Source organism: Knufia obscura (assembly GCF_036327395.1).
Source record: "Knufia obscura strain CCFEE 5817 isolate CBS 148926 chromosome Unknown scaffold_3, whole genome shotgun sequence".
In the NCBI taxonomy this organism is placed as follows: domain Eukaryota; kingdom Fungi; phylum Ascomycota; class Eurotiomycetes; order Chaetothyriales; family Trichomeriaceae; genus Knufia; species Knufia obscura.
The window spans coordinates 258,622-282,341 of NW_027042689.1; the positions used below are offsets into that span (position 1 = coordinate 258,622).

General features: G+C 51.5%; 11 protein-coding genes across 11 annotated transcripts; 8 read left to right on the forward strand and 3 right to left on the reverse strand.

The window, feature by feature from the left end:
* Positions 1-2,884: 2,884 nt before the first annotated feature.
* On the forward strand, positions 2,885-4,720 carry PMZ80_003162 (uncharacterized protein; the record flags this gene model as incomplete). Its single annotated transcript, XM_064871591.1, has 3 exons — positions 2,885-3,318; positions 3,368-3,394; positions 3,457-4,720. 3 exons carry the CDS (start codon positions 2,885-2,887, stop codon positions 4,718-4,720), a joined length of 1,725 nt encoding a protein of 574 aa, XP_064731971.1.
* An 810-nt stretch (positions 4,721-5,530) lies between these two features.
* PMZ80_003163 (uncharacterized protein) lies at positions 5,531-7,045 on the forward strand (the record flags this gene model as incomplete). The annotated part of the gene is made up of 3 exons (XM_064871592.1): positions 5,531-5,538; positions 5,639-6,273; positions 6,321-7,045. The coding sequence occupies 3 exons, from the start codon at positions 5,531-5,533 to the stop codon at positions 7,043-7,045; spliced, it is 1,368 nt and encodes a 455-aa protein (XP_064731972.1).
* Positions 7,046-7,880: 835 nt separating this feature from the next.
* On the forward strand, positions 7,881-9,884 carry PMZ80_003164 (uncharacterized protein; the record flags this gene model as incomplete). The annotated part of the gene is made up of 8 exons (XM_064871593.1): positions 7,881-7,963; positions 8,017-8,215; positions 8,280-8,365; positions 8,420-8,841; positions 8,937-8,969; positions 9,029-9,059; positions 9,109-9,386; positions 9,433-9,884. 8 exons carry the CDS (start codon positions 7,881-7,883, stop codon positions 9,882-9,884), a joined length of 1,584 nt encoding a protein of 527 aa, XP_064731973.1.
* Positions 9,885-10,238: 354 nt separating this feature from the next.
* Positions 10,239-11,269, reverse strand: PMZ80_003165 (uncharacterized protein; the record flags this gene model as incomplete). The annotated part of the gene is made up of 3 exons (XM_064871594.1): positions 10,239-10,643; positions 10,728-11,035; positions 11,137-11,269. 3 exons carry the CDS (start codon positions 11,267-11,269, stop codon positions 10,239-10,241), a joined length of 846 nt encoding a protein of 281 aa, XP_064731974.1.
* A 928-nt stretch (positions 11,270-12,197) lies between these two features.
* On the forward strand, positions 12,198-12,965 carry PMZ80_003166 (uncharacterized protein; the record flags this gene model as incomplete). Its single annotated transcript, XM_064871595.1, has 1 exon — positions 12,198-12,965. The coding sequence occupies one exon, from the start codon at positions 12,198-12,200 to the stop codon at positions 12,963-12,965; it is 768 nt and encodes a 255-aa protein (XP_064731975.1).
* Positions 12,966-13,293: 328 nt separating this feature from the next.
* Positions 13,294-14,075, forward strand: PMZ80_003167 (uncharacterized protein; the record flags this gene model as incomplete). The annotated part of the gene is made up of 3 exons (XM_064871596.1): positions 13,294-13,505; positions 13,564-13,574; positions 13,624-14,075. 3 exons carry the CDS (start codon positions 13,294-13,296, stop codon positions 14,073-14,075), a joined length of 675 nt encoding a protein of 224 aa, XP_064731976.1.
* Positions 14,076-14,739: 664 nt separating this feature from the next.
* MTC6 (Maintenance of telomere capping protein 6) lies at positions 14,740-16,637 on the forward strand (the record flags this gene model as incomplete). The annotated part of the gene is made up of 2 exons (XM_064871597.1): positions 14,740-14,805; positions 14,853-16,637. The coding sequence occupies 2 exons, from the start codon at positions 14,740-14,742 to the stop codon at positions 16,635-16,637; spliced, it is 1,851 nt and encodes a 616-aa protein (XP_064731977.1).
* Positions 16,638-17,131: 494 nt separating this feature from the next.
* On the forward strand, positions 17,132-18,034 carry PMZ80_003169 (uncharacterized protein; the record flags this gene model as incomplete). The annotated part of the gene is made up of 1 exon (XM_064871598.1): positions 17,132-18,034. The coding sequence occupies one exon, from the start codon at positions 17,132-17,134 to the stop codon at positions 18,032-18,034; it is 903 nt and encodes a 300-aa protein (XP_064731978.1).
* Positions 18,035-18,161: 127 nt separating this feature from the next.
* Positions 18,162-18,657, reverse strand: PMZ80_003170 (uncharacterized protein; the record flags this gene model as incomplete). Its single annotated transcript, XM_064871599.1, has 2 exons — positions 18,162-18,524; positions 18,580-18,657. The coding sequence occupies 2 exons, from the start codon at positions 18,655-18,657 to the stop codon at positions 18,162-18,164; spliced, it is 441 nt and encodes a 146-aa protein (XP_064731979.1).
* A 1,073-nt stretch (positions 18,658-19,730) lies between these two features.
* On the forward strand, positions 19,731-21,117 carry SEC62 (Translocation protein S62; the record flags this gene model as incomplete). The annotated part of the gene is made up of 2 exons (XM_064871600.1): positions 19,731-20,289; positions 20,339-21,117. The coding sequence occupies 2 exons, from the start codon at positions 19,731-19,733 to the stop codon at positions 21,115-21,117; spliced, it is 1,338 nt and encodes a 445-aa protein (XP_064731980.1).
* A 745-nt stretch (positions 21,118-21,862) lies between these two features.
* On the reverse strand, positions 21,863-23,483 carry PMZ80_003172 (uncharacterized protein; the record flags this gene model as incomplete). Its single annotated transcript, XM_064871601.1, has 3 exons — positions 21,863-22,480; positions 22,588-22,719; positions 23,175-23,483. The coding sequence occupies 3 exons, from the start codon at positions 23,481-23,483 to the stop codon at positions 21,863-21,865; spliced, it is 1,059 nt and encodes a 352-aa protein (XP_064731981.1).
* Between the last annotated feature and the right edge of the window lie 237 nt (positions 23,484-23,720).

Consider the following 23,720-nt stretch of genomic DNA (forward strand, 5'->3'; position numbering starts at 1 on the left):
AGTTGTGGCGACTAGAATTGAGGGATCATGAAGGGGTGGGCAGAGTGAGGCGCTCATGTGCTGCTCACATCATTCGTGATACACAACCGGTCAGCTTCATCGTCTGCGTGACTGAGTAAACTGGCCGTCCATGTTAGTAGCAGCATAATCGACGATCGTCTGAGATATAGAGGCACAGTGTATGGCTTGTTCGTACTCGGGGTGGACCTGCCTTGATGAACGTCTCATCGATGTTCTTGATTTTGTAAGAGTACAAAGCACAGAAAGTGCAGAGGAGACGTCGTTGTGAATGGCGTGGCGTAGAATCTCCTTGCGGACGTCTGAACTGTACTTTCCCTTCGTTCTGATATGCGAGGCATGGTTCGAAGATCTGGCGGTCCTAGTGAGTCTTCAGCCGCTCTTGCGAGTTCGGTCAGCCATAACGTACACCAACCTGAACCCCTTTGATCAAGCACCAAGTGTGGTAGCAACGACCACATTGTTACCACGGTTAGCGTCGAAAGGCGGCAAGCGAGTAGTGATCGGTGTAGAGTGGAGGGTTGTCAGACCTCGTCAATGAGCAGATCGTAGCGTCGGTTACGAGACGATGCTGTTAGTCAGGTCAACAGTGTTAGCCTTACCAGGGCAGAGTACAGGTACGTAGTTCTTTTGATCGTGCGCTTAGATCTGTGCTGCTCGGAAGGATATGACTGGACCTTCACTAAATCGATATGTGGCGCTCGCATATCTCAGTCTTATTGGACATAGAGTTAGCTGGGCGGAAATATCCTCCGGTGGGACCGGTACACCTAGCGCTTCAAGGACGGCGATATTTCCTGATACTGTGATGATACTTTTTAGTAGGGGGCTTCAGTTGTTTTCATGATTCACCATATCGAGGCCGGACGTCGGCGGTAATGCTGAAGGGTCGCATCGTCCAAGACCTACCGTGAAGCGAAGCGTTGCTTTTGCTTCTTACCGTGAGAAGCGTAACGGGGGCGATCGGTAGACAATCTGCCGAGCAGACCAAGATGAATCCTGCAAGATCTGAACCTTCGGTGCCACGAAGAGAGTTAAGCTGAAGCTTCAAAAGGACGTGAGACGAACCAACGTAGGATTTTGTCTTTTCCAAACCGGACCAGCCAAGAACGCAGTTCGTGTTGGCAGAATGTAACGGAGTGACCATGACCAATCAGATATCGAGTTAGCTCGTGTTTAGCCTTTTGCGCAGTCTCGAACAGGCCTCTCGTTAAGTCGAACATTCGTCGGCATCAATGCCTGTTAAGGATGCTCTGGACGATCAATTGTTCTCTTCTTGCTCTTGACGTCCTCCGACGTCTAGATATTGCTGACCGTTTCGGATGATCCTTGGCGACGTGGTAGTATTTTCGGAAGGGGTAGATAAGGCTGGCGTTTCGGTGACTTGACCGCCAACCCCCACTAAAGCAAGCCTCAATAAATTGCCGCCAAACAGCATGATTTGAGTTGTGCAAAAGTAAACGAAGAAACCGTCCGCATCGGAGAAGAGTCAAGCAGGGATGAATCTCGTTACGATAGCTTAGCAGGACTGGAAACAATAGCTCGGTCACACCGGTCTTTCGAGCGGGCTCGCCATGGTTGGATCGTTGGCTCAGAATTGGCCGCGTGGTCCAAGCGATGACTTGCAGATGACGAGCAGTACGGTTCAGGGGCAGCTTCGTTCTGATAGGTGAGTCGTAAAGATACCCGGACCTGCATCTGGAAACGGAGTCTGCAACACGAACCTCACGTTCATGGTCGCAGCGCCATCAATTCTGCTTTCTTTCTTCGAGGGACGCCAGCAAGGAAGAATTGGAGATGTGTCATGTGAAGGGCTTATCATCCTTGTGAATTTCGCGTAGGTTGAAAAGCTGAACAACCATCGTGCTCACTGGGAGTTTCTTGCCTGAAGAACTTAGATATTTGGTCGGCCAGTAAGATCTCTATTTCCTACCACATCAGTGATGGCAAAATCGTCAAGATGATACCCGTAAGAAGGGTGGAAGCCTCACTGTTTGGGCATTCAGAAAAATCGTCGAGGACTCGGGGTCGAATGGGATGGCAGAAGTTGATACCTCGGCGGGCGATGGTGTAATTAGCTTGCATAGGCGGCAGTTTGGTGGCTTCACCATCTGTGCAGGCCTGTTTCCACCATTGCCCACCTGGGACAGCAGTCGAAGCCTTCTGGATTGTGGTTGGTCAAGGATTAGCGTGGTCTAATGCGAAGTCCATCGATTAGGCCAAATTCATCCTGCTCATCCTCTTGCTTCCTGCTTGTCTTTCTTTGACACACCCTCTTTTTTGCGACTGCATGTTCAGCGATCGCTTAGCTATCACGAGCCGAGTGTCTGAAACGCCTTCGCTGTCGTACCGTCTGATATCAGACGTGCTGCAACGGGTCGAGGCTACCGACATTGCATAATGACAAGCCCACTCAGCCCACATCCATGTGTTCGTGATCCATACAAGCATGTTCGTTCTTGGGTTTGTCCTGCCGGATTCATCCATCGCGTTCTTGGAATAGCAGCTGACACGTCTTGTGCATGCTCTTGATACAGCCTCTTCCTGGCTATGAGCTGCCGCATCCCTCCCCTCGTCTTCATTGCATTCTTTCCGCCGTTGTTTTGAGCGGCATCTGTTTACTGCACGCTCGGCCTGTCACTTCTTTTCTTTTCCTTGCTGGGCGCATGCCAATTCCTGTCTGCCCTTGAGCATTGTGGTATTGCTCAGGCAAGTCTGGAAACCTGGCAGACCGCCATATCCAATTTGGACAATATCGCCGAAGTGAAGACAAGGTGCTGAGCTGATATGGTTGACGTCGACCATGATCGAGTGCGATTACCACTGAGCTGACCGACCTCCTCTCTCCTCACGCACTCATCCGACCATGCCAACGCCGCAGCGTCACCTATCTGTGGATGAGCTTAGCCAAAGGGCAAGCACGGGGTTGGCGATTCGACGAGGAGAGGTCAAGATATCAGAGCCGTTACCGTCGTCATATGTTCACAATGGCGCCGAAATGGATGCAGGAGCGTATGAGCAACCCACACCCAGAATCGAAGGAACGTGGCCCAGAAGCGGTGGTGCAGGCGCATTGCATGGCAGGAACGAGAGCTCAACCCTGCCTATACATATATCGCGGTTCACTGAGCGCACATCGCTTGGTCCATCGTTGGCAACCAGCAACATGTCGTCCACTCCCTCGAAGGAGTCGGCTACAACGCCTAAGAAAGCTACAGGACTGAAGGCCTCGATCAGGCGCATGTCAGCAGGAAACACGACAGACATGTCACCGGTCATACCAGGAGTGCTTATCAGAGCGTAAGCAGGCCTGCAATGATCTGCTTGGAAATGCTAACAGTCACTGCAGCCCCCTACTCGAGTCCGTTCCATGGGTGTAAGCCAGCACCTGAGCGAGTATCAGCCGACCCCGTTGCATCATAGCACTATTTCTCCTAGCCGAGCCCTAAATTCGCATGCGCCGTCACCACATTTGAGGGGCGAGTCAGAGAGTGTCGTTCAGCACAAGCCTAGCATAGGCCAGCTTGGTAAGAGGAGGAACACGGAACCCAGCCTGTTGATGCTCCCGCCTGAGGAGCACACCCAGACGCAGTCAGAAGATCCCAAGGAACCTCAACAGAAGCCCAGTACCGAGAGGCCTAGGACTGCTATCAAACGCGATACTCCGCCGCCTACGCAGCTCAAACGCCGGTCGCGAAGCGCAGATGCCCTAGCAGATCTTCTTCGATCGCCTGCTCCTAAGACCTCTGACCGGCGGGACCGTGCAGAGGAAATAGCTTTCTGGCGGAACAGCATTGCAGTCGACCCTGTGCCGACCCTACCAAACGCCCAGAAACCAGTAACTTTAAAGGCTCATCAAACAGAGCACCGACCTGCTCTCACGCCTTCAAGGCCTACGAGACCATCACTTGAGCCAATACAAAGCTTCGACTTTGGCTTGCATGATGGCTCGAATTCTGCGCGTGGTGCATCGTTGCAGAACAGGGTCAACACTCTCGAAGTAAAACTGTATGACTTCGAGTTTGCCCTGGCAAAACTCCAGGGAACAGATGTGACCAGGCCGAATCTACCAAAGAAGCCGTCAAGGCGGAGATCGCTCCGGGGTGTGTTCCCAGATTCTAGTGACTCGTCTGCACGAGAATCATCCTCAAACGACCTGTCCTATCTGTCTACTCCAAGCGATCGTTGGCAGCCTTCGTCACCGAGGGAGCAATATCGCGCAGACCGCACCAGCAAGGCTACCACCATCAAGCCTGCCCACCGCCGACTGCCATCAAGCAATTCTCAAACATCCTCTCATTCGTCTATTCGATTCACCAAAGAACAATACGACACCCTGTGCACACTGATCCGAGATGAGAAGTCAGCCCGCCAGCAGCTTGAAATGCAGCTCATGAATTTACAGAAGGAAGTCGACATATTAAAGTCGCCAGTCTACGCCTATGTTCGACCAGCCAAATATCCAACACCAAGTCCCGACGAGTCCTTCCACGACTCGACAATCAACGTTACTCCTCGGATGCTGCACCGGACGCCCCCACTACGGCCAGTGTGTGATCTGAACGAGACATCCAGATTTAGCATGAGCGAGACAGAACCAGATACTGATGCAGACGACAGCTATACAGAAGTTTACGAAACGCCTCAGGAGAACTCCTTCAGATTTGACACAAGGAGAGGGAGTCCGCCAGGCATGATATGAACATTCCTCGAAAATTCCAGCTTCGAAGCCAGCGCTCCGTCGCAAACACGTCTACTATTTACCTTCTTACTATCATTCACCGCATTTTGCGAAGTTCCTATACAACGCTATTGCCGTTGCGGTCTTTGCTAAACGTCACGACTTATTCTTCGGTAACACAGCCTAGAACCACTTTTTGGTTTCACCGTTTCTCGCTTGCACACTTTTGTGGAGGTACATGGTTCAACCTTGTTCTTGAAAAGACGGACTGATTCACCAGCATTGTGGACATGACTTTCCATGCAATGGTGGAGTATTCTCTACGATACATTATGCATTATGATACCCGGACATACAGTACTGTAATGATTTGGTTGGGATGGACATTGCTCAATTTGCTTATTTATGTCTTATCACGAAGCGGCTTCGCGACTCAAGCGAAGAAACAACATGTTGCTGCAGGGTCGATGAGTATTGATTGCTCTGACCCAGCATTCCAATAACACACATTGAAACAAGTCTCTCTGTGATCTTCTATTACAGGACAAAGTTCCCAGGTCATTGTCCGAACGGGTCTTCCGAATCATGCACTTCAGATCGCAACTTCCGTAGCAACATCAGCCGCACGCAACCTTTGAATACGTTGGGCTGTGCCTGTTCCACGCAGGCGATACTTGATTGTTGCAAATCGTTTTGGTCTTGGTGACTGACTTGCCACCGCGCTGCAATGCACATACGAACTACGAGATGGCCTGGCAAATGAACAAACACCTTGAACTCTTCGGATCGCGAGCAACGTGATTGTTGCTTGCCGTTGCAAACATATACACCATGCTTGGGTATTATCTATTGAAGGCGCCATTTATATTCTGCCTCTGTTCCGAGAAGTTCTGCTACATAGCAGTTGTACAAGTAATAGATGTCCACTAACAATAGCAGCAACGCCGGCGACATATCGACGACTCCAGCCCCGAAAGTGTTTCGACGGTACACTCCTTGGAAGAACGCAGCGTCCCGGCGACCTTCACTGACGTCGTTTGAAGACAGTGAAAATGAATTTGCACGACCTCCGACCTCACCTTTCACTCCAGAACGTGAACTCGAACCACAATATGAGGCACATTCTGCTGAAAATTCTGAAGCTGCCAGCGCTGATGTGGTGCCAGTTCAATCCAGTGAAAGTGAATATGCACGACCTCCGACCTCACCTGTCACTCCAAAGCGTGAACTCGAGTCACAACGTGATCGTGCTGAAAACTCTGCAACTCCCAACGCTGATGTGGTGCCAGGTCAACCCAAGGGCGATACAAGCGAAGAGGGCGCTGTCAGCAGAAAACCTCTTCGAATTATTCTTAGGGTAGCTGATCAGAAGATGTCTTATACAACCTCGAAATCCGAGGCGTTGCCTCCTAACGGCACTGCTCCAGCTCTGGATGTGGCAGGTGCTCGCCCGCATGAGGGCGTCCGCGGACGTTTTGTCAGCGTGGCGGATGCTGTAGCCAGCAACATGCCATCCGCGGCAGATAACGTTGTGGAGCCTCAGTCGCTTTCTGAGGCTCAAGTTGAAACTGCAGGTAAGCACGTTAATGGTATGCATCTTCCGTTTCCTGACATACTGTAGGGCCTACTGCGATCAATGGCCACCAGGGCCCATCTCATGCCACGTTACCTCAAACACGAAACCACCCAGCAGTGGATTATGGAACACTCAGAGAGCCTGCAAACTACCCACGACGACCTCTTGCGCCGATACCTGCGAATCCTCTGCCGAAATCGTCACGCAGATCAACTCCAGCCCGCATACATCCGATCACTGGCCGTCCATTGCCCGAACCAGTCCTCCATCCTCCACACGGGATGTTTCCCCGTGATCTGCCATACAATCACGGCATTCAAGGCGGCCCATCGAATCTCCAGCTACGAGGCTATGCAGGCATCGAAGACTTTCCATACACTGGTCAGATGATCAGCAGCAACGTACACAGAACTTACAGAGAATTCTTCCGGTACGACGATTGCAGCTGTCCTGCAGGCATCATCTATTCCGATCCAAAGAATGAGAAAGCAACAGGAGAAGCATGGCTCTATGTTAGGAACGCAGGTGACGTACAATGGAAAAGAGACTACCTGGCTGAAAGGGGTGGCATGAGGTTCTGGATATACATGAAAGACCCAGGCGACGAGTGGCAATGGGAACAAATTTTGGGTGGTGCGATTGATGCTAGGGCGACGTTGAACTTGTGGGTGAAGCGGAGGAAGGATATGGTAGGAACCACTGGACCGTTCTGTGTAAATGTTAGAGGTGAAGCTGTACCTGGCTTGGTTTTACGGCCTAAGCAAGGTTAGTAACATGAACAACGACAAGCAATAGGAAGAAGTGCTGAGCTGTTGTGAGCCACTCAAACGCGTAGGCTCTCGAACTGACGCGGCACGGGAGCTTTTCCGTTCTCCGGAGGGATGCGACATCCCGCCGGTGTCATGATACGGCCCCAGCAGCTTTACATTTGCTGGCCTCGAATGGTGGACGCCTCGCTCACACTCATTGAAAGTGTTTCCAGGTATCCATAAGTGCTCGTTCAGACCTGACAATCAATTTCGACGCCGAATGCATGATTCGCATCTCGAAATGCTACAGTAGGCTGCCAGGGCCGAGCCAGTAGCTTTGACCCCGGAAATTGCTTTCCCCACACTTCGGGCCCCCCGAACTTCAAGTTGAAACCAAGATCCAGATGCTCCAACACGTTAACATCCACTCGCGAACCTCGAAAATCCTCGCAACTACACCGTATGACCGTATCGCACAAGACTGCGAGACAGCAGCTAGCTGAAGGCAGCCTACTGTCCTTCCTACGTCCTGTTGGAGCTTCGACGAACTGCTTCGCCGCTCAGCCGAAGGTTGATTGATTCATCTCCACGTACCAAGCGCATATGCTTACTGCTAAGACCTTCGCGCCCTCGGCGCCCTACTTTTTCGACGAAGATCGACATGGGACATGGATGGCACGGCTAGCTGACCGTCTCAAGCCCGGGGTCGATGCTGTCCTACATCATCTGTCTTTGCGGAGATGGCAGATCATCATTTGAGGTTCTTGTGCTCGCTACGTTCTCTCGATTGCTTTTCCACCGTACTGCTGCGTACCACAGACTCGATAACGAGGTCCACCTCTTCGACCTGACCAATATGTACATTGATCTGTACAAACCAGGCCGCCAGACACGATGGGCTGTAACGTTCGCCTGTCAGCTGGCCTTCATCCTCTTTGGGTGCTGACAAGACATCTCATGAAGCGCAAGTTCATCGTCTGACCGTTAGCTAGTTACGACCAGGGCGTCTTCAGCGGTATCATCGGCAATGAGCATTTCCTCGATGTCATGAACCATCCCAACGACAGTCTCATGGGCATCATCGTCTCGATCTACAATCTTGGTTGCTTCGCGGGATGTATTCTCAACTTCTTCGTGGGGGAATGGCTTGGACGGCGTAGAGCGATGTGGTTTGCGATGGGCTGGATCATTGTGAGTAGCCCGCCGGAAAGGGCAGCGAAGGCAAGAGACGAGCGCAAGCTAATGATGAATATAGGTTGGAGCGACCCTACAAACCTCCGCTTACGGTGTGCCTCATATGATGGTTGGCCGCTTCGTCACAGGGATCGGAACTGGTATTGAGTAAGGCGCTGCGGTTCTGGGCTGCAGTTCACATGTCTGATCCCACTCTCTTAGGACGTCTACGGTACCCATGTATCAAGCTGAGCTCGCTGACGCAAGAATCCGAGGCATGCTCGTCTGCTCCGAGCCATTATTCGTCGGTGTCGGTATCGTGATATCCTACTTCTTCGACTACGGCATGAGTTTTGTGGACCAGCCAATTGGAATTGCGTGGCGGTTACCCATCGCATGCCAGATGCTGTTTGCATTTGTGGTAATATTTCTGGTTTTCGGTTTGCCAGAGTCTCCTCGATACTGCTATCAGAAAGGTCGCAAGGATGAAGCACTCCAAATCCTGATGAAAGTGTACGACCGTCCGGCGGATGATCCGAAGATTCGACGTGAAGAAGCCGACATCCTCGAGGCTCTAGAGATGGAGCGCGAACATGGCGAGTATCAGTGGCGGAATATCCTCAAGAGAGATAGGGTGCAGACAGGTAAGCCAAGATCCAAGGTTGCGTTGTTCAGGATAAGCTCATGCGTTCACCAAACAATTTAATTTTGTGTCCTCTGCTCTAACAACTGTCCTCAGGACGACGAGTGCTTCTAGCTTATGGGATGCAGTGTGAGTTGATGCTCCAGGTAATGGTTGTACCGCTGTCTTTACTAACAGTGCCGTCCCAGTCATGAATCAGATGGGAGGAATCAATCTGGTGTAAGCAAGGACTTCCGTTAGTCTCAGGACGCCAGCTAACAATATCCAGAGTATACTACGTCCCCGAAGCCCTGGAACAAAACGTCGGCCTAACCCGGAACCTCTCCCTCATTATCGGCGGCTGCATCCAAATCATGTTTGTCATTGGCAGTTTCTACCCAGTCTTCTACTCCGATAAGGTTGGACGACGTCAGCCTATGATGTGGGGATCTGCTGGGCTAGGTATCAGTATGATGATGATCGCCATCCTCCTATCCTTCAATGGCACCTCCGTGGAGAAGGCTACTGCGAGTGCGGCTGTTGCGTTCTTCTTTACTTATATGCTGAGTAAGTCAACCCCCATATCCGCAGGCAGGGCGCTAATACGATACAGTTTTCGGCGGCTCAGTAAACTGCATCCCCTGGGTCTACGTACCCGAGATCCTGCCCCTCCACGCTCGCGCCAAAGGCACCGCAATCGGTATTAGTAGCAATTGGCTCTGGAACTTTTTCGTGGTGATGATCACGCCCATCCTACTGAACCGACTAGCATGGAAAGGTTACCTCGTCTTCATGTGCACGAACTTCGCCTTCGTGCCGCTTGTGTACTTCTGTTATCCAGAAACGGCGAATTTGACACTTGAGGAGATTGACTATATCTTTGCGGAGCCGGACAAGAGTGCCGTCAAATGGTCATTGGAGATGAGGAAAGAGAGAGTCAAGTATGGCAGGCGAGAAAGTATGGTTGGTATTGGTAGCCGGAGAGGAAGTATGGCTGAGAGCACGGCTCGCGAGGGTGGTAAAACTGGATTGGAAGGGGACGCGCAGCATTCCGAGAAGGTCTGAAGGAGCGAGCTACTGGTCTATGGTGATGATACATGGTGCGGACCATTCTCTCCGCATTGATGATCCTCAACCATCGACTCGACGGCGAGAGTAATTGAAATTTCTCTCTGGACCATACCAGTCATCGACAATTTAATCTTGCTCAAGCTCGTCAGCCGTGCCCTTTCCCACTGCGTTGGGTGGACCTAACTTGCTTCAGTTAGAGTGAGGTACAACCCGGTCAAGGAAGGTATCTCAGATGCAAGCACAGTGCGGTGGAACGAATAGAAGGCACGGCCGACCGAGAACCAGAGGTATGAATACCTTCCCGAGCTTGAATCCGTTCTACCTTGCAACCACGAGAACGCAAACGCACTACCCCGAGCTTCCATCGGGACCCAGTCCCTTCGGCCACCAAGTCATTGCCCACCACGTCACCCCATCCTTGGGCTGCTCCCCATCAACCACCACCTTCCCATCCCTTCCCACCTCACCCTCACCCATCACGACCTCCTTCACGACCTCAAACCCATGTCTCAGATACAGCGCCTTGTTCCTCTCCTTCGAGCTTTCGAGATAGATCGGCTTTCCTGCCTTGGTCGCAACCTCCTGCGCGTACTTGAGGAACTCTGATCCCAGCCCTTGACCCCGGGCCTTCACGTCTGTGCCTAGGAAGTAGATGTAATAGTAGTCGCCTTTCTCCATGACGTCTCGCCGTCGGGGAAATGCTGCGTCGTGGAATTGCGATATGTAGCGGGCGTCGTGGACGAAGAGGAGGTACTAACGCTTACAGTCAGTTTCTGTTCATCAGTTTACTCTGTACCGGATGCAGTGCTATCAATAGGTGATAGGGTGTTCACGTACATAGCTTATCCTCCACCCCGCCTTCCACAAACACCAAAGGACATCTCGCCAAGAGGCCAGATACCCGCGGAGTCCGCCGACCTTCTGTCCAGGCGGCAACATTACCCCGACGCACTTCCATTCTCCGTCGACAGTGACGAAGCTCGCATGACCGCCGTAGGAAAATGCCATGCAGATATTGAAGAATCGTTGTTGGAAGGTGGGGTCGTTGTTCAACGAGGTGCCATCGGGGCGCCGGAGTGACCAGTTCATGACTGGGTCGTCGGCGAAGCAGGGAGCGAGGGCGGCGGAGGCGATTGGGATGGCATCTGTGGTGGGTATGGGTTAGTTGAGGGGTGGGCGTGTGAGAGGCCTTGGCTCATGTAAAGCTCGTATTGGAGTTTGTGATGAGGTGTAGTAATTAACCTACCTTTGTCGGTTCGTGCGATAACTGACGACTTGTGCTGGAGGGGTGTCGTGTGTGATGATCCGGTGTGATCATTATCACGGTTCTCTGGCGTCGAAGATGAAGCTTGTGTTTCTGGTTGCGCTAGCGTTGCCATCGCAGCGTGACGGTCTTGCCTATAGCTGAGCTTTCTAGAAACAGAGTTACCGGACCGGTATTGAAGTACTGGGGATGCTGGAGGCTAGGTGGTCTGGTATGGCATCACATCGTTTGTTATTCATGCATGAGTCTCGTCGTCGACCCCTGGACAGCCGCGAATAAGGCCACCCTTAGGATCGAGAGCCGGACATGCTTGGCACTAAGTGATCTCGCTCCTGAGGGTTGGGGGCCAACGCCAGGCATCCGCGAGCTCGGCCGTCTTCGGGCCGGTTTTCCAGCCCTGGGCGCCAAGGCGCGTGGAAACAGATATGAGGTTTTCCGCTGTAGGGCGGATGTCTGATGACTATCTATTGAGATACATGGTCTCTATGGGGCCTGTCTTGCTATCGTAACAAGAGTAGATGGCCGTAGTGCAGATGTTCGCTACAGCATATGGGCACCGACCCTCAAGCTTTTCAACATACAGCAATCGTACCGATTCGGCTGCTTTTGCGTTCAAGACGTACGCCAGGTGGTATGCGGCGGCACCGCAATCAGCTTGTGGCTATGACTGGAGCCCCGACGCACATAGGATGTGAGGTGGCCGCGTATCTTGGCTGAGTTTCATGGGGTAGACAACATCGCAAGCAGCGTCGCCGTCCAGACAGACAGGAGATAGTGGTCAGGTCCTGGATACCGTTGAGGCCAGGTATGCGACATTATCAAATTTGACCTTCTTATCGCTGCTTAAAGGGCGGATCACAAGGCTAAATGGAATCTTTGTGGTGATGCTGATTTTCACAAACAGACCAAATACACTATCTTCACTAGAAACATTTTTGTATCTGCAGGTCACCCTACCACATTTACATCAACCATCACGCCACCGAGACACTTCGACACCAGTCTTCGTGAGTCCACGATCTTGAACGGGTCTATCGAGAGTTATGGATGCCGCCTACAATGCCCTCTCCAGATGCGAGACTGATATCGAGGTTGCCACAGAAGAGCTAGTGAAGCTTCGCGAAGAGATCGAGCGCATTCAGACAGATATCGCATACTACCAATCCACAGCACGCATCGAACATAAGGACGTTGAGCATGACCAAGGCACAGCACGTCCACAAGGTCGCGAAGAGGAAACATCATCACCTGCTGATCCGCACAATCTGCATAGAACTGTCCAGCTTTTCGAGCACACAGCGCACCATCCTGAATGCAAGACGAGGCGTTCCTCAAGCAAGTATGGCAGGCCTGAGCACTGCACCACTTGCCTCACATCATGCCTAGATCTGGAGTGCTGGAACCCGGCGAACCACAAAACCGCCCTAAGGAGACAACCATGGCTGCGCTGGAAGGAGAGACAAGATCGCGATCGCATTGCAGCGGGGCCGACAGGGGAGGATGGAGAGCCACGAGGGCCTGTACCGCCAGAAGAGTCAGACATGGAGTCGTGTTCCTCTCACAGTCACATGGAAGAAGAAGAGTATTCTAGCGACGAGACCCAGGACGGTGATAGCGACAATGCAAGTTCGCTGGGTAGCGTCGAGTATAGTAGAAAGGGGGACAGCGAGCAGAAGGCCAACAATGAACAATGCACCGATGGATCAGAGGATACGTCTAGCAGTGAAGAAGGGAGTCTCCCCAGCAGTGAAGACATGAAATGGACACGTGGCGGCGATGAAGGCGATGCAGGACCTCAAGGAACCGTGTAGGTGGAAACGACAATGTTTGCACCAGCTACTGTTTGCTAGTGAAGGTCAAGCAACCGTGGTTCCAAGCCGCTAACGCTGTAATACGAGACCACCAAGCAGCCCTATCCACACTACATTGTAAGAAATTCTCCATGCTTAACGGCGTACTATAACTGAAAGGTTCGCATATTCGAATTATCATTGTTCTTAGACACCCGCAGCTTGATTTTGCAGCGATTCTCCATGCACTCTTACACTGATCGCTAACCCTAACCTGCACAGGCACCCACCCAGGGCCTAAGCAACACTATCGTCTGAACCTTATTTCATCTTGCTCTTTGTCTGCCTCATGCAGCTAGCCGTAACAAGTCATGGCATCTTGATCATCCTGAAGAAACGACCATCGTTTGTGATACTCAATTACTGGGATTATGCCCAAGCGCACAAGGGCTTCTACAAGACAGAACTCTGCGCAGGACCTGGTGGAGGAACAATCAATCTCACCTGCACCTCCGCAAAAGCTACCCAAACTTCCATCACTACCGAAAACATTCAGAAAATGTAAAACGAGGGAGGAGATAGAAGAACTAGCAGCTTCAAAAACAAAAATACAACCAAGGCCGGACCTTAGTAAGTCGGCCCCGAAGATGAGATCCTAGTATAAGTTAACAAGCTATAGCATTCGTTCAACCACTCCCCAATGAAGTCCTTCTGGACAACCAAAAAGTCGAAGCACGTCTAAAGGAAACACTTGAGGAACCAGGGTTTGTGGAAGAGTTCTGCGATTTTCCAGACCACTTCCGCCGAATCGAGAAATTGAATATCGAAAATGAGCTCCTAAAAGAACAGCTCAGCTACGAGAAATCAAAGAATGCCATGCTTACCGGAGAACTCTCGACGTTCAAAGAATTAGCCCGCCGAGTCTTGTACGGTGATAGGCATGAAAAGTCATGGGACAGTCGGCATGAGGCGTTCATCGGGTTGGTAGGAGGCTTGCTTGGGTTCAAGAGTAAGAATGACATGGAGGACCAGGACTATGAGGGTCACAACATCCCTCGGAAATCTCTGGGTCGACAGTATTTGGGCAAGAGTGCGAGACGTGAGTTAAGTGCCTTAGAGCACGAGCGTTAGGTCTCTGCCATTGGTGCACAGCGATTGCTAGCTCGATATTGGTTCATTGGTCATGGCAGGTGCTGTTCGTTGGAATTTCCATGTCTGTCAACGCCATCATAGTCGCTGCTGCAAGCTCTGCAGGTTCTGCAGTGATACATCTTAGTGCCCAGCGAGAAGAGTATCCTACCGTATGGATGAGTGTGATGGACCGTGCTGCTTTGGTATTGAGAATCTTTGGTAAGGAAAGGTCGGATATAGATTGTGCCTACAAAGAAGACTGGCAGACTTCTACAATCCTGAAACTAATTCTTAATGTAGCGCAAGGCCGAGCTAGGAGCCCTTGCAACATGTCACTCATGCACGCGACATGATGAAGAGAACTCGTGAAGCCATGGCGGACGATGACAATCTTTACGTTGTTCGAGGTTTTCGAGATCGACCCGAGTAGTGCCGAACGTCAAAAGCTCGGGGTAATCACGTGACTTTTCCCGTGTTTTGGGGACTCGCCTTCGGCTTCCACGGTTGGGCGCGATGCTATCCATAGAAGATCACCGTCAACATTTTGGTTCCCGTGAAGGAAGGCAGTGTCTCTTGCGCTTTCTGAAGTTGATAACGAAGATGGTGGCGGCGATAGATCGTTGATAGAACGCGTCAAGAACTCCTCAAACCTTCCCGACATTCGATGTCGCTCAACTACGATCCTGATGATAACGTGCAAGTAAATGGCACATGGGACACGACATTTCTCGTATGCATGGATATGCGCGCCGCAAATCGCACGCTGACAGCACATAGTCCGACCGAGACGTATCTTCGCAAGTCCCAATAAACTTCGTGCCTCACCCTGGAGTATACGTGACGGCAGCATGTTTTGGCAACGGCATATATGAACGCGGTGCGGCCGAGAATTGTTTGTCGAATCTTCTGTCGTCGCAAATTCGTCGATATGTCATCGACCTGTACTGGGATACCATCAACCACAGATTTGGATTATGCCCAGTCGAGATTCCGAACACGTCGAAAGACGGTTCACAAATTGCGACCTCTGAAGGACCGATTGCAGCAGAGGGCACCCTCACGCCAAGCTCAGTTGCAGCCCGGCAGATCACACCCACATCCAGCGCAAACGTGACAGCCAGCTCGACGGTCTCGAGTGCAAAGACAGCTTCTGCGGCACCTACCTATTCTGTGATCTCTAGTAACGACGATACTAGGGTGCTGCAGCTTGGACCATATCAATGCAGTGATACGTTGACATTGGCGTCTGTCACATCAGTCTTCAGCGACTATCTGACCAGAACATCAAACACACTTGATGCCAAGATTCTTATCTGGGTCCTCAATCTTCACGTTGCGTCCTCTCTAGATCAGCCTACCTTGCCACGAACAGATGTATCGCCCGGTCTGCTTCCTAATTCGACCCAGAATGTTGCATCGTATCTAGATAACCTGGAAGATGTTCTGTATGATCCTGGTACACTACTCAGCGATCGCCAGAACCTGAACTCCTCGTGGTTCCGCAGGGGAAATAAAGACGAGCTGCCGCTTACGACATACATTGACACCTTCAACAATTCGAACGGTGATGTTGCAACTAATGACGGGTGGCCCGACGAAAACTATATACAAGTCATTAGGGGCAAACGAATGCTTGTCGGATTTGGCGAGATCGATTCAGCCATGTCAGAGTACAACACTTCCATGGATGGCGGTAGAGTCTACGCTCCCAACTACATCAGCAATAGACAGACCGTTGAGTACCAGTCGAATGGACAGCTCGCAAGTGGCTGCTACTACGACGCAAGCGAATTTGATGTCAGCGAGCTAAACAATTCGTGGGCGGTAGCCTCCATCAACTCAGTTGATCCGCCTGACCTTGGCGCTGCTGCAGACAATCTGACAACCTGTGGCTTCAGTCAATTGCTGAATGTCACCATAGACGGCATTACTGCCGATGCAGTAGCGGGTCCGTACCAAACCTTCGGCGACAACGCGATATTCAGCTGGGCATACGGTCAACCAGAGAACGATACCTCTCCAGGAGTCGACGAAGATCGGAAGTTTCGCTGCGCTGTGATGATCTCTACCGACGCGTATAGAGGTCATTGGCGAGTCGAATACTGCTCGGAGCACCATCGAGTAGCCTGCCGAGAGGCCAATGCTCCCTACCGATGGCGAATCTCGGAGTTTAGCGTACCATATGGTGATGGCGATGCCGCGTGCAGAGGAAACTCTACCTTTGATGTGCCTCGTACTGGTCTGGAAAACACATACCTATACAACACGATCTTGAACGACTCCCGCAACGAGCAGTCCCTACCCGATGGCATCTGGATCAACTTCAACTCTTTGGATTATCAGAACTGCTGGGTGACGACAGGAGTCAACGGAACCTGTCCTTACCCTCAGGATTCTAGTGCGACCCAATCGAGGCAAATCCTCATACCAGCGCTTGCGGCTCTCATTGTGCTGATTCTTACATTACTGACTATTCTCGTCAAATGTACTTCGAATGCCAGAAACAGCAAAATTCGGAGGCGCGGCGAGGGAGGATGGGATTACGAAGGCGTGCCATCTTGAAATTGCGGACACGTCTCACAAGCATTCGAGGAAACAGCGCAAAGTATAGGGATACGATGTTGCTCAACCTCTGTCTGCCGATGAAGGAGCAAATTCCGCTTGGGAAGCACGGCATCAGTCATACGCTGGACTCGGCCTGACCTTGAGCCGCTCTTGGCGATTCGGCGACTTACAAGTTGTCCCCGATCGGGCTTAGTTCCGGGCGTCGAAGCGCTTACCTAACATACCTACGAAAGATGCAGCGTTCCATGGCAATTGCAATTGAAGCTCGAGACCGGTCGTCATTGCAGAGCGGAGACAAATGAGGTCAGCTTTGACGGTGTCGTCTTAACATATTCTAGCCTTATCAATCGAGGGCCCCACCGACAGGTACAAATAGCTGAGGAGCCCAGCACCCTCATTCTCTGTTCCAACATCCCTCCTCTACTGATTTAAGGACTCACTTCGCACTCGCTTCGCCGATTACAACACGAACCGCATCTCTACCAAGCAACATGGCCATCAAAGTCGCACTTGCAGGAGCCACAGGCAACCTTGGGCCAGCAGCTCTCAAAGCTTTGCTAGAGGCTGGCTTCGAGGTCACCATCCTCTCCCGAAAGGACAGCAACTCCACGGACTCACTACCTGCGCATCCCAATCAGAAGGTCATCAAGGTCGACTACAACGATGTCGAAGACTTGAGAACAGCACTCCAAGGCATCGACGTCGTCGTATCAACATTAGCAGCAACAAGCTTCAATGACCGGAAACCACTCATCGATGCAGCTCTCACAGCAGGCGTCAAGCGCTTCCTCCCGAGCGAGTTTGGCAGCGACATGGCAAACCCGCTGAACAGGAAACTACCCGTCTTCCAAGGCAAGGTTGAGACTCAGGAGTATCTAGAGAAGCTCGCCAAGTCACACCCAGATTTTACGTACACATACACATACAATAACGTTTTCCTTGACTGGGGTCTCCAAGTCGGCTTCATCATGAACCCCAAAGAGCACAAAGCGACACTCTACGATGGAGGCGACGTCCCTATATCAATGACTACACTGGCGACTGTGGGCAAGGCCGTCGTGGGCATTATCAAGAACCTCGACGCAACCAAGAATAGAGGCGTCTGTTTCCACGATGGCGTTTTTACGCAAAAGCAGTTGATCGAGCTGTTCAAGAAGATTGACGGGAAGGAGTGGACGACCGAGCAGGCTTCGACAGTCGACATTGAGAAGAGCGCATATGAAGCACTCAAAAAAGGCGAGAATATTTCGAAAACGATGTTGGACTTTCTTTATCGGGGCGCGTTCAGCAGGGATCATACGCCTGACTTTACTGGGAAGGTTGAGAATGAGCTTTTGGGCTTGAAGGAGATGAGCGAGGAAGAGGTCATCGAGGTTTTGAAGCAGTTCGTGTGAGGAGGCGCTCTTTCAGTAATCGCCTTGGCTAGATATACATATTCTGCGCTGTTTGGTTGCATTCGTTTCTCCTCCAATACTGCTCCCTGAAATGTAAATCCAGGAATCGTGCAAGAATGTCAAAGTCCTAGCTTCCTTGTTGTGCCCTCTCGTAGAGTGTCAAGCCCATCAACGATACACGATCGGCCTCGTCTCTCCACGCCTGTACACGCTCTGCTTGTCTCCCGACTTCTGCCACCAATTCCTCGATTCTTGTGTTTGCGGCTTGAAGCTGAGCTTCGGCGTTCTCTGCTCTCGCTTTCCAAAATGCCACTTCGTGCTGTTGTCTGTGCTCCTCTGCTAGCGTGATCTGACTGTCGCTGGTCTGGACATCGCTCGTTTGATCGCTGCCAGACTGCTTCTGGCTGCTCGATAGCTGGCCCAAATCGAGACTGGCGAGCCCCCGAGTTGTGTTTTGGTGCAGTTTTCGCTGCTTTCGCTTTTGGGCATTCTGTGGGTGTGTGAGATCTCGTAGCGTAGACACAAGGCTCGGCGCTTGTACTCACAGATCTGGCTGGTCGCTGCAGGGTATGTTTCGGAAACTTGCTTTTCGAGCCAGCGCCGGTCGACAGTTGGTGCGCCATTATGCTATGGTGGCCCCCAGAGGTCAAGAATCCTGTGCTCGAGATGCAGATGATTGCAGTAGTACGAGGCCGAAAAGTGGTGCTTCGGTGCTTGTTGTTATTGAACGCATAGCAGACAAAATTTGGTGGCCGATCACATGTTATCTTCACTCTGCGACATTGTCACTAGCTGACCACCCACCTTCATATACACCGTAAAGCAAATTTCTTCCAACAATCAGCACATTCGAGGTATTCGAGTTGGGTTGGCTGGCGTACTGGAAAAAGAAATCTAGGTGAGTAATCACCAGTACCGACCTCCTTGTTTCGTGACTGCAGCACGGATAAGACCCCCATACTACGAGTCCGCGTAAAAAGTAACAAAGACCTCTTATGAGGCGCCGTCTTGAGAGCTCTGCTGACGTAGACGTGGTTTGTGGGTCTTAGGTTCGAATCGATCTGTTATCAACAATTGCTCTGTTCGAGTTGAAATTTCTTTTTGCGTTTTTGCCTGAGCGTGCACTGTCGCTGTAGGGCTTGTTGAGACGTGCAGTTCACCTTCCCTTAACCGACAGCTAAACATGATGCTACGACCATTTTTGCTTCTAAGCGAGCTTTACCTGAAAGAAGCCCTGTAGGCAAATCGACGCTCAATCGGCCACTTCGAGGCGAGAGTCGAGTAGGAAGCAGGACTGGTATAGTGTTGATGTCTTCGGAAGTGCGGCAGTGCCTGCCCCTTGATCTTCCGAGATGTTAGTTTCTCTGAAGTCAACAAATTGGTGATGCATGAAATCACTGTTTGATTTCATCACTACTACGGAGTATGAGCGGAAAGTGAGATGGTGGAAGAAAATGAAGCGAAGGAAAGGGCCATGCATTCTCCGCTCCTAGTCGGTCACGTGGCATGACACCGTGGCGTCCCGCTCCAAATGTCCGCATGTCAATTGATTACCGATTGTGATTTCTGAGATTCACAGTACGAGTGTTGCACACACTATTACTTACAACCATTGACGACCCGGGAAACAAGTATCCTGCATCGCATCCCCGACCATAGTCACAGAAACCTCATCTGTTCACATACAAAAGAGACCATGGCAACAGCCCAAGGCCCTCCCCGTCCTCCGGGACAGGCACAACAACCTGGCGCACCCATCATAGGCGGTCGACAACTCTCACCTCAAGAGATCGAACAGCGGATGACCGAAGAAGCGAAGAAACACAACCTCACCCTCGAACAGTTCAAACAAATCCAAATGATGCAGCAGAAACGACTCGAAGCAGAAGCCGCAAAGGCAGGAATGACCCCGCAACAATTCATCCAAATGCAGCAGCAGAAACTACAGCAGGAAGCAGCAAAAGCTGGCATGAGTCCCCAGCAGTTTCTAGCCATGAAACAGCAAGAAGCCATCCAGGCGCAACAACAGGCCCAAGCCCAAGCACAAGCACAACAAGGAGGACAACCACCCGCCAACGGCCAGCCAGGCGGGCCTCCAAAGCCAGGACCAGGCCAACCACAAATGCAAAGACTCGATCTCAACAAGCCCGTCGAGGCAAAACCCGACGCCCTTGCCCTAGCCAAATTCCTGCGCTCACAAGACCTGAAACTGCGCTCATGTATCTTCGACGGACAACGGAAAGACATGTTCAAAGGTAAGCCTGCCGTACTCCTCACCAAGCACCACTGACACTCTATGTTTAGTAAAACGCGCCTTCCGCGCCCTCCAATCCCCCGCCTACCAAAAAGCCCGCACGAAAGACTCCCTCCTCCCCCAAGTCACCAACGACGCAGAAGCGCGAAACGCCCTCCAACTTCTCCCCCTAAACATGCTCGCCCTCCGCGTCGGCAAAAAAGAAGACAGCCACGCAGGTCACAATCACAAAAAAGCCAAGCGCGTAAAAGGCCTCTGGGACGTCAAAATCGAGGGCCAGCAAGACTTCGATCCCATGATGCACTACATGTGGGTGTACGAAGCACCCAGCATCAAGACACGCGTATACAGTATCCTCGCCCTCATCGCCGTATTCGCGCTCGTTCTCTTCCCGCTTTGGCCCATGAAACTACGACAGGGAGTCTGGTACCTTAGTGTGGGCGCGATGGGACTGTTGGTTGCGTTCTTCGGCATGGCGATTGTACGACTTATTCTGTTCTGTGTTACAGTGTTTAGTGTGCCGCCGGGGTTGTGGCTTTTCCCGAATCTGTTTGAGGATGTGGGGTTCTTTGATAGTTTTAAGCCGGTTTGGGGGTGGCAGGAGACGAAGAAGAAGAAGGGTGGGAAGAAGGGGAAGGCCGGTGCTGCGGTTGGACAGGCGCAGGCGGAGAAGGTGGGTGGAGATGTGCCGGGGGTCAATGTTGAGGGTGGTGCCGTGAGTTCGGGAGCTGAGCCGGCGAGTGCGCCTGCGGCTGCGAGTGGGAATGGTGTTGCGGTGCCGACGAAAAGACATGCTGCGCCTACGGTTGAGGAGGCGGATGATGAATGATGGACTAAGATGAGGAGGCACTATGATTATCATGCATGACTATGTACCATCAAATACAACTTCTGAGGACAAGATCCATATGAACGACTTGACGATTTGCCTACCAGACTTGTACTTCGTAGCTAGAGCGTCATTGTCCCAGTGTATGTTTTGACACGGCAGGCGCTGGGCAAAATAAATGGTCCACTCTGGTTTGCAGCAAGTTGGCCGAGCACTGGGCCATTTATTGTGTAACGATTAATCCGCCTGACGGTTATGGTATGTCCCCTGCGCACTGCTCACCACCTTGAAGCTTTGCCAACACCCTACACTCCACGCCCTCCACTCTCCAAGGACTACACTACAAACCAAGCACCAATACTCTGAACTTCCAGATCTACTGTGGACGAGCATGTAGCCTCATATCCCAGCTTGCATCAAGTGCTTATTGAAACACCATCTAACGCTTACACAGTCTGGCTATGCCTTGAACTCTGAGCACCGACACAAGAACCTAGCCATGGCGGTCCCATGTGGTGTGGAAGCATCCGAAGATTCGAAGCTATGGCTTGGCACGAGATGCTGTACTCATTTATGATGCCGGCTGCGATATGCTTCGCGTGTATCTTTCTCCGTGGCTGCAAGGCGTTGGGGCGATATTCGTGAGCTGGTAAAGCCGTGTAGAGTCTGTAGAATGTTCACTGCCGACAAGCAAAGGTCTGGTCGCATGGTTCGTGGCTGAAGGCGCTCAATGCTAGATACAGTGTCATGGCGGACTGACTGACGTCGAGGTCACCTGGTCACCTGCATCGTGGTTGGTACTGGTCGGAATCGATGTCTCCGTTCCTGGCAACAGCGTGGTAGTCCTCTGTCGCTTCGACACCGACGTTGAGTTGATTTGAGCTGCTGAACTCTCATGTGATGAAAACTCACGTTTGGACCCCTTTCCGGACTCTTCCGCAAGATGGGCTGGCAGTCGCCTGGCCTTAAGGTCCTCGATAGTAGGCAGTGCACTTGCCTGACAGTCCAAGACAAGTTGCAGGCTGGGACCAAGAAACCTCTCCAGTCGATTGTCTTCACCGTTGATCCTCTGCAGTGTCATCCTAGCGTCCTCCAGAGCATCACTATGTTCCTTGTGCTGTCTCGCATAGGATAAGTGCTTCTTTTCGCATTGCCAGGTCTTTCGGCCCAGCTTATCTGTAACCACTTCAACTGTGAATTGTGCGTCGTGTAGGTTGGTGAAGTACTTGTCGAGGTGGTTACTTTCTGACGTCGTGACACGCTTTTCGTACGTGTGTTCGAGGCTGGAACTCATGAATTTCGCGACTCCTCTGCACTCCATGCAATTTTGACAGCCCTTGTTCTTCAACGCCCAGTCTTTCGGCTTTCTTGGTTCGTCGCGAAGTACAATCGTGCAATATCTATGGATCACAGTTGCCACGAAAGCAGCAACAGATTCATACTCGATATCTTGTAGGCATGAAAACTCACCATTGCATATTGCGCTGCCATTGGGAGCCATTTGTCCTTGAATTCGTTCCTGGAAACTGTTTTATGCTCCTGGACGCTCGGAAGCATGTCCTGCAACGTCATGACAGCTTGTTGTAGTGACACTGTGCTATACTGGTTCGTGAGGTCAAGTAGCCTTTGTAGCTTGCTAAATCTCGTGCAATCGTGCAGCTTTGCGTTTGGTTGAGCCCGAAACTTGGAGTCGCCGAGAGTGTGCCAGAACTTGTCGAGGCCCAGCTGCAGGTAGCGCCGTTGATCAGCGCAGTCTAGCCGGTTGTTTTCTCTATGGAATGCGAAAATGAAATGTCCAAGCGGCGAATCCCCTTTTGTATACAAGCATTTATCTTGCATGAGTGTTTCGCTCACTTCGAACGGGCAATCTTTAGCTATGGCAGCAAGCGATATGCCATATTGGATCCTTGGTCGTGGTTATACCTTGAATCACGAGGCAGCAACTTGGTCAAAGACTTTCGCTGCCAGGCGATGAGCTTGTCATGCTCCCCAGATGACATAGAAGTGCTACGGAAACATTCCATGATGCTTTTCAAGATTTCATAGCGTTTGGATACAGCATGTTGCGCCGATACCTTCCGGAAGAGAACATCCTCCATCTTGCCGAGGCCTTTCTCGGCGATGTACCGTGTGATGTTTTCGAAATTTCCTGGTTCTTCTTGGACTATTGTTGGGACGCGGTCCAGGAGAGATGACCAGTTTTTCTCGATACACAAGGCGGTGAGGCGATTGTAACATGCGATGCGATCCTCGAGTTCGCTGTCCAACGTGGAAAACTCTTCATAAGAAGACCTTGTCGGGAGGAACATGTCGCATATACATCTCAGATCTTCCGTGGCTTTGGAATCGGTCTTCGCTTTTTCCATTATTTCCGGCAGTATTTTCAACACAACGCGATGGCTGTTCGAACAATTCAGACGGAACTTGAGCTTTTCGGATGGCGGCACCAACAGCACCGCACTTGTCATTTTTTGACCTGGCCGTCTGTCATCTCCGAAATCATACTCCTCGTCATCGAAACAATGCCTGGAATAGTCAAGTTCTCCGTCGCTCAAACGAGCATCGTCCAGTTCAACGCCTCCATTGTAGTCAGCTAGAATTTG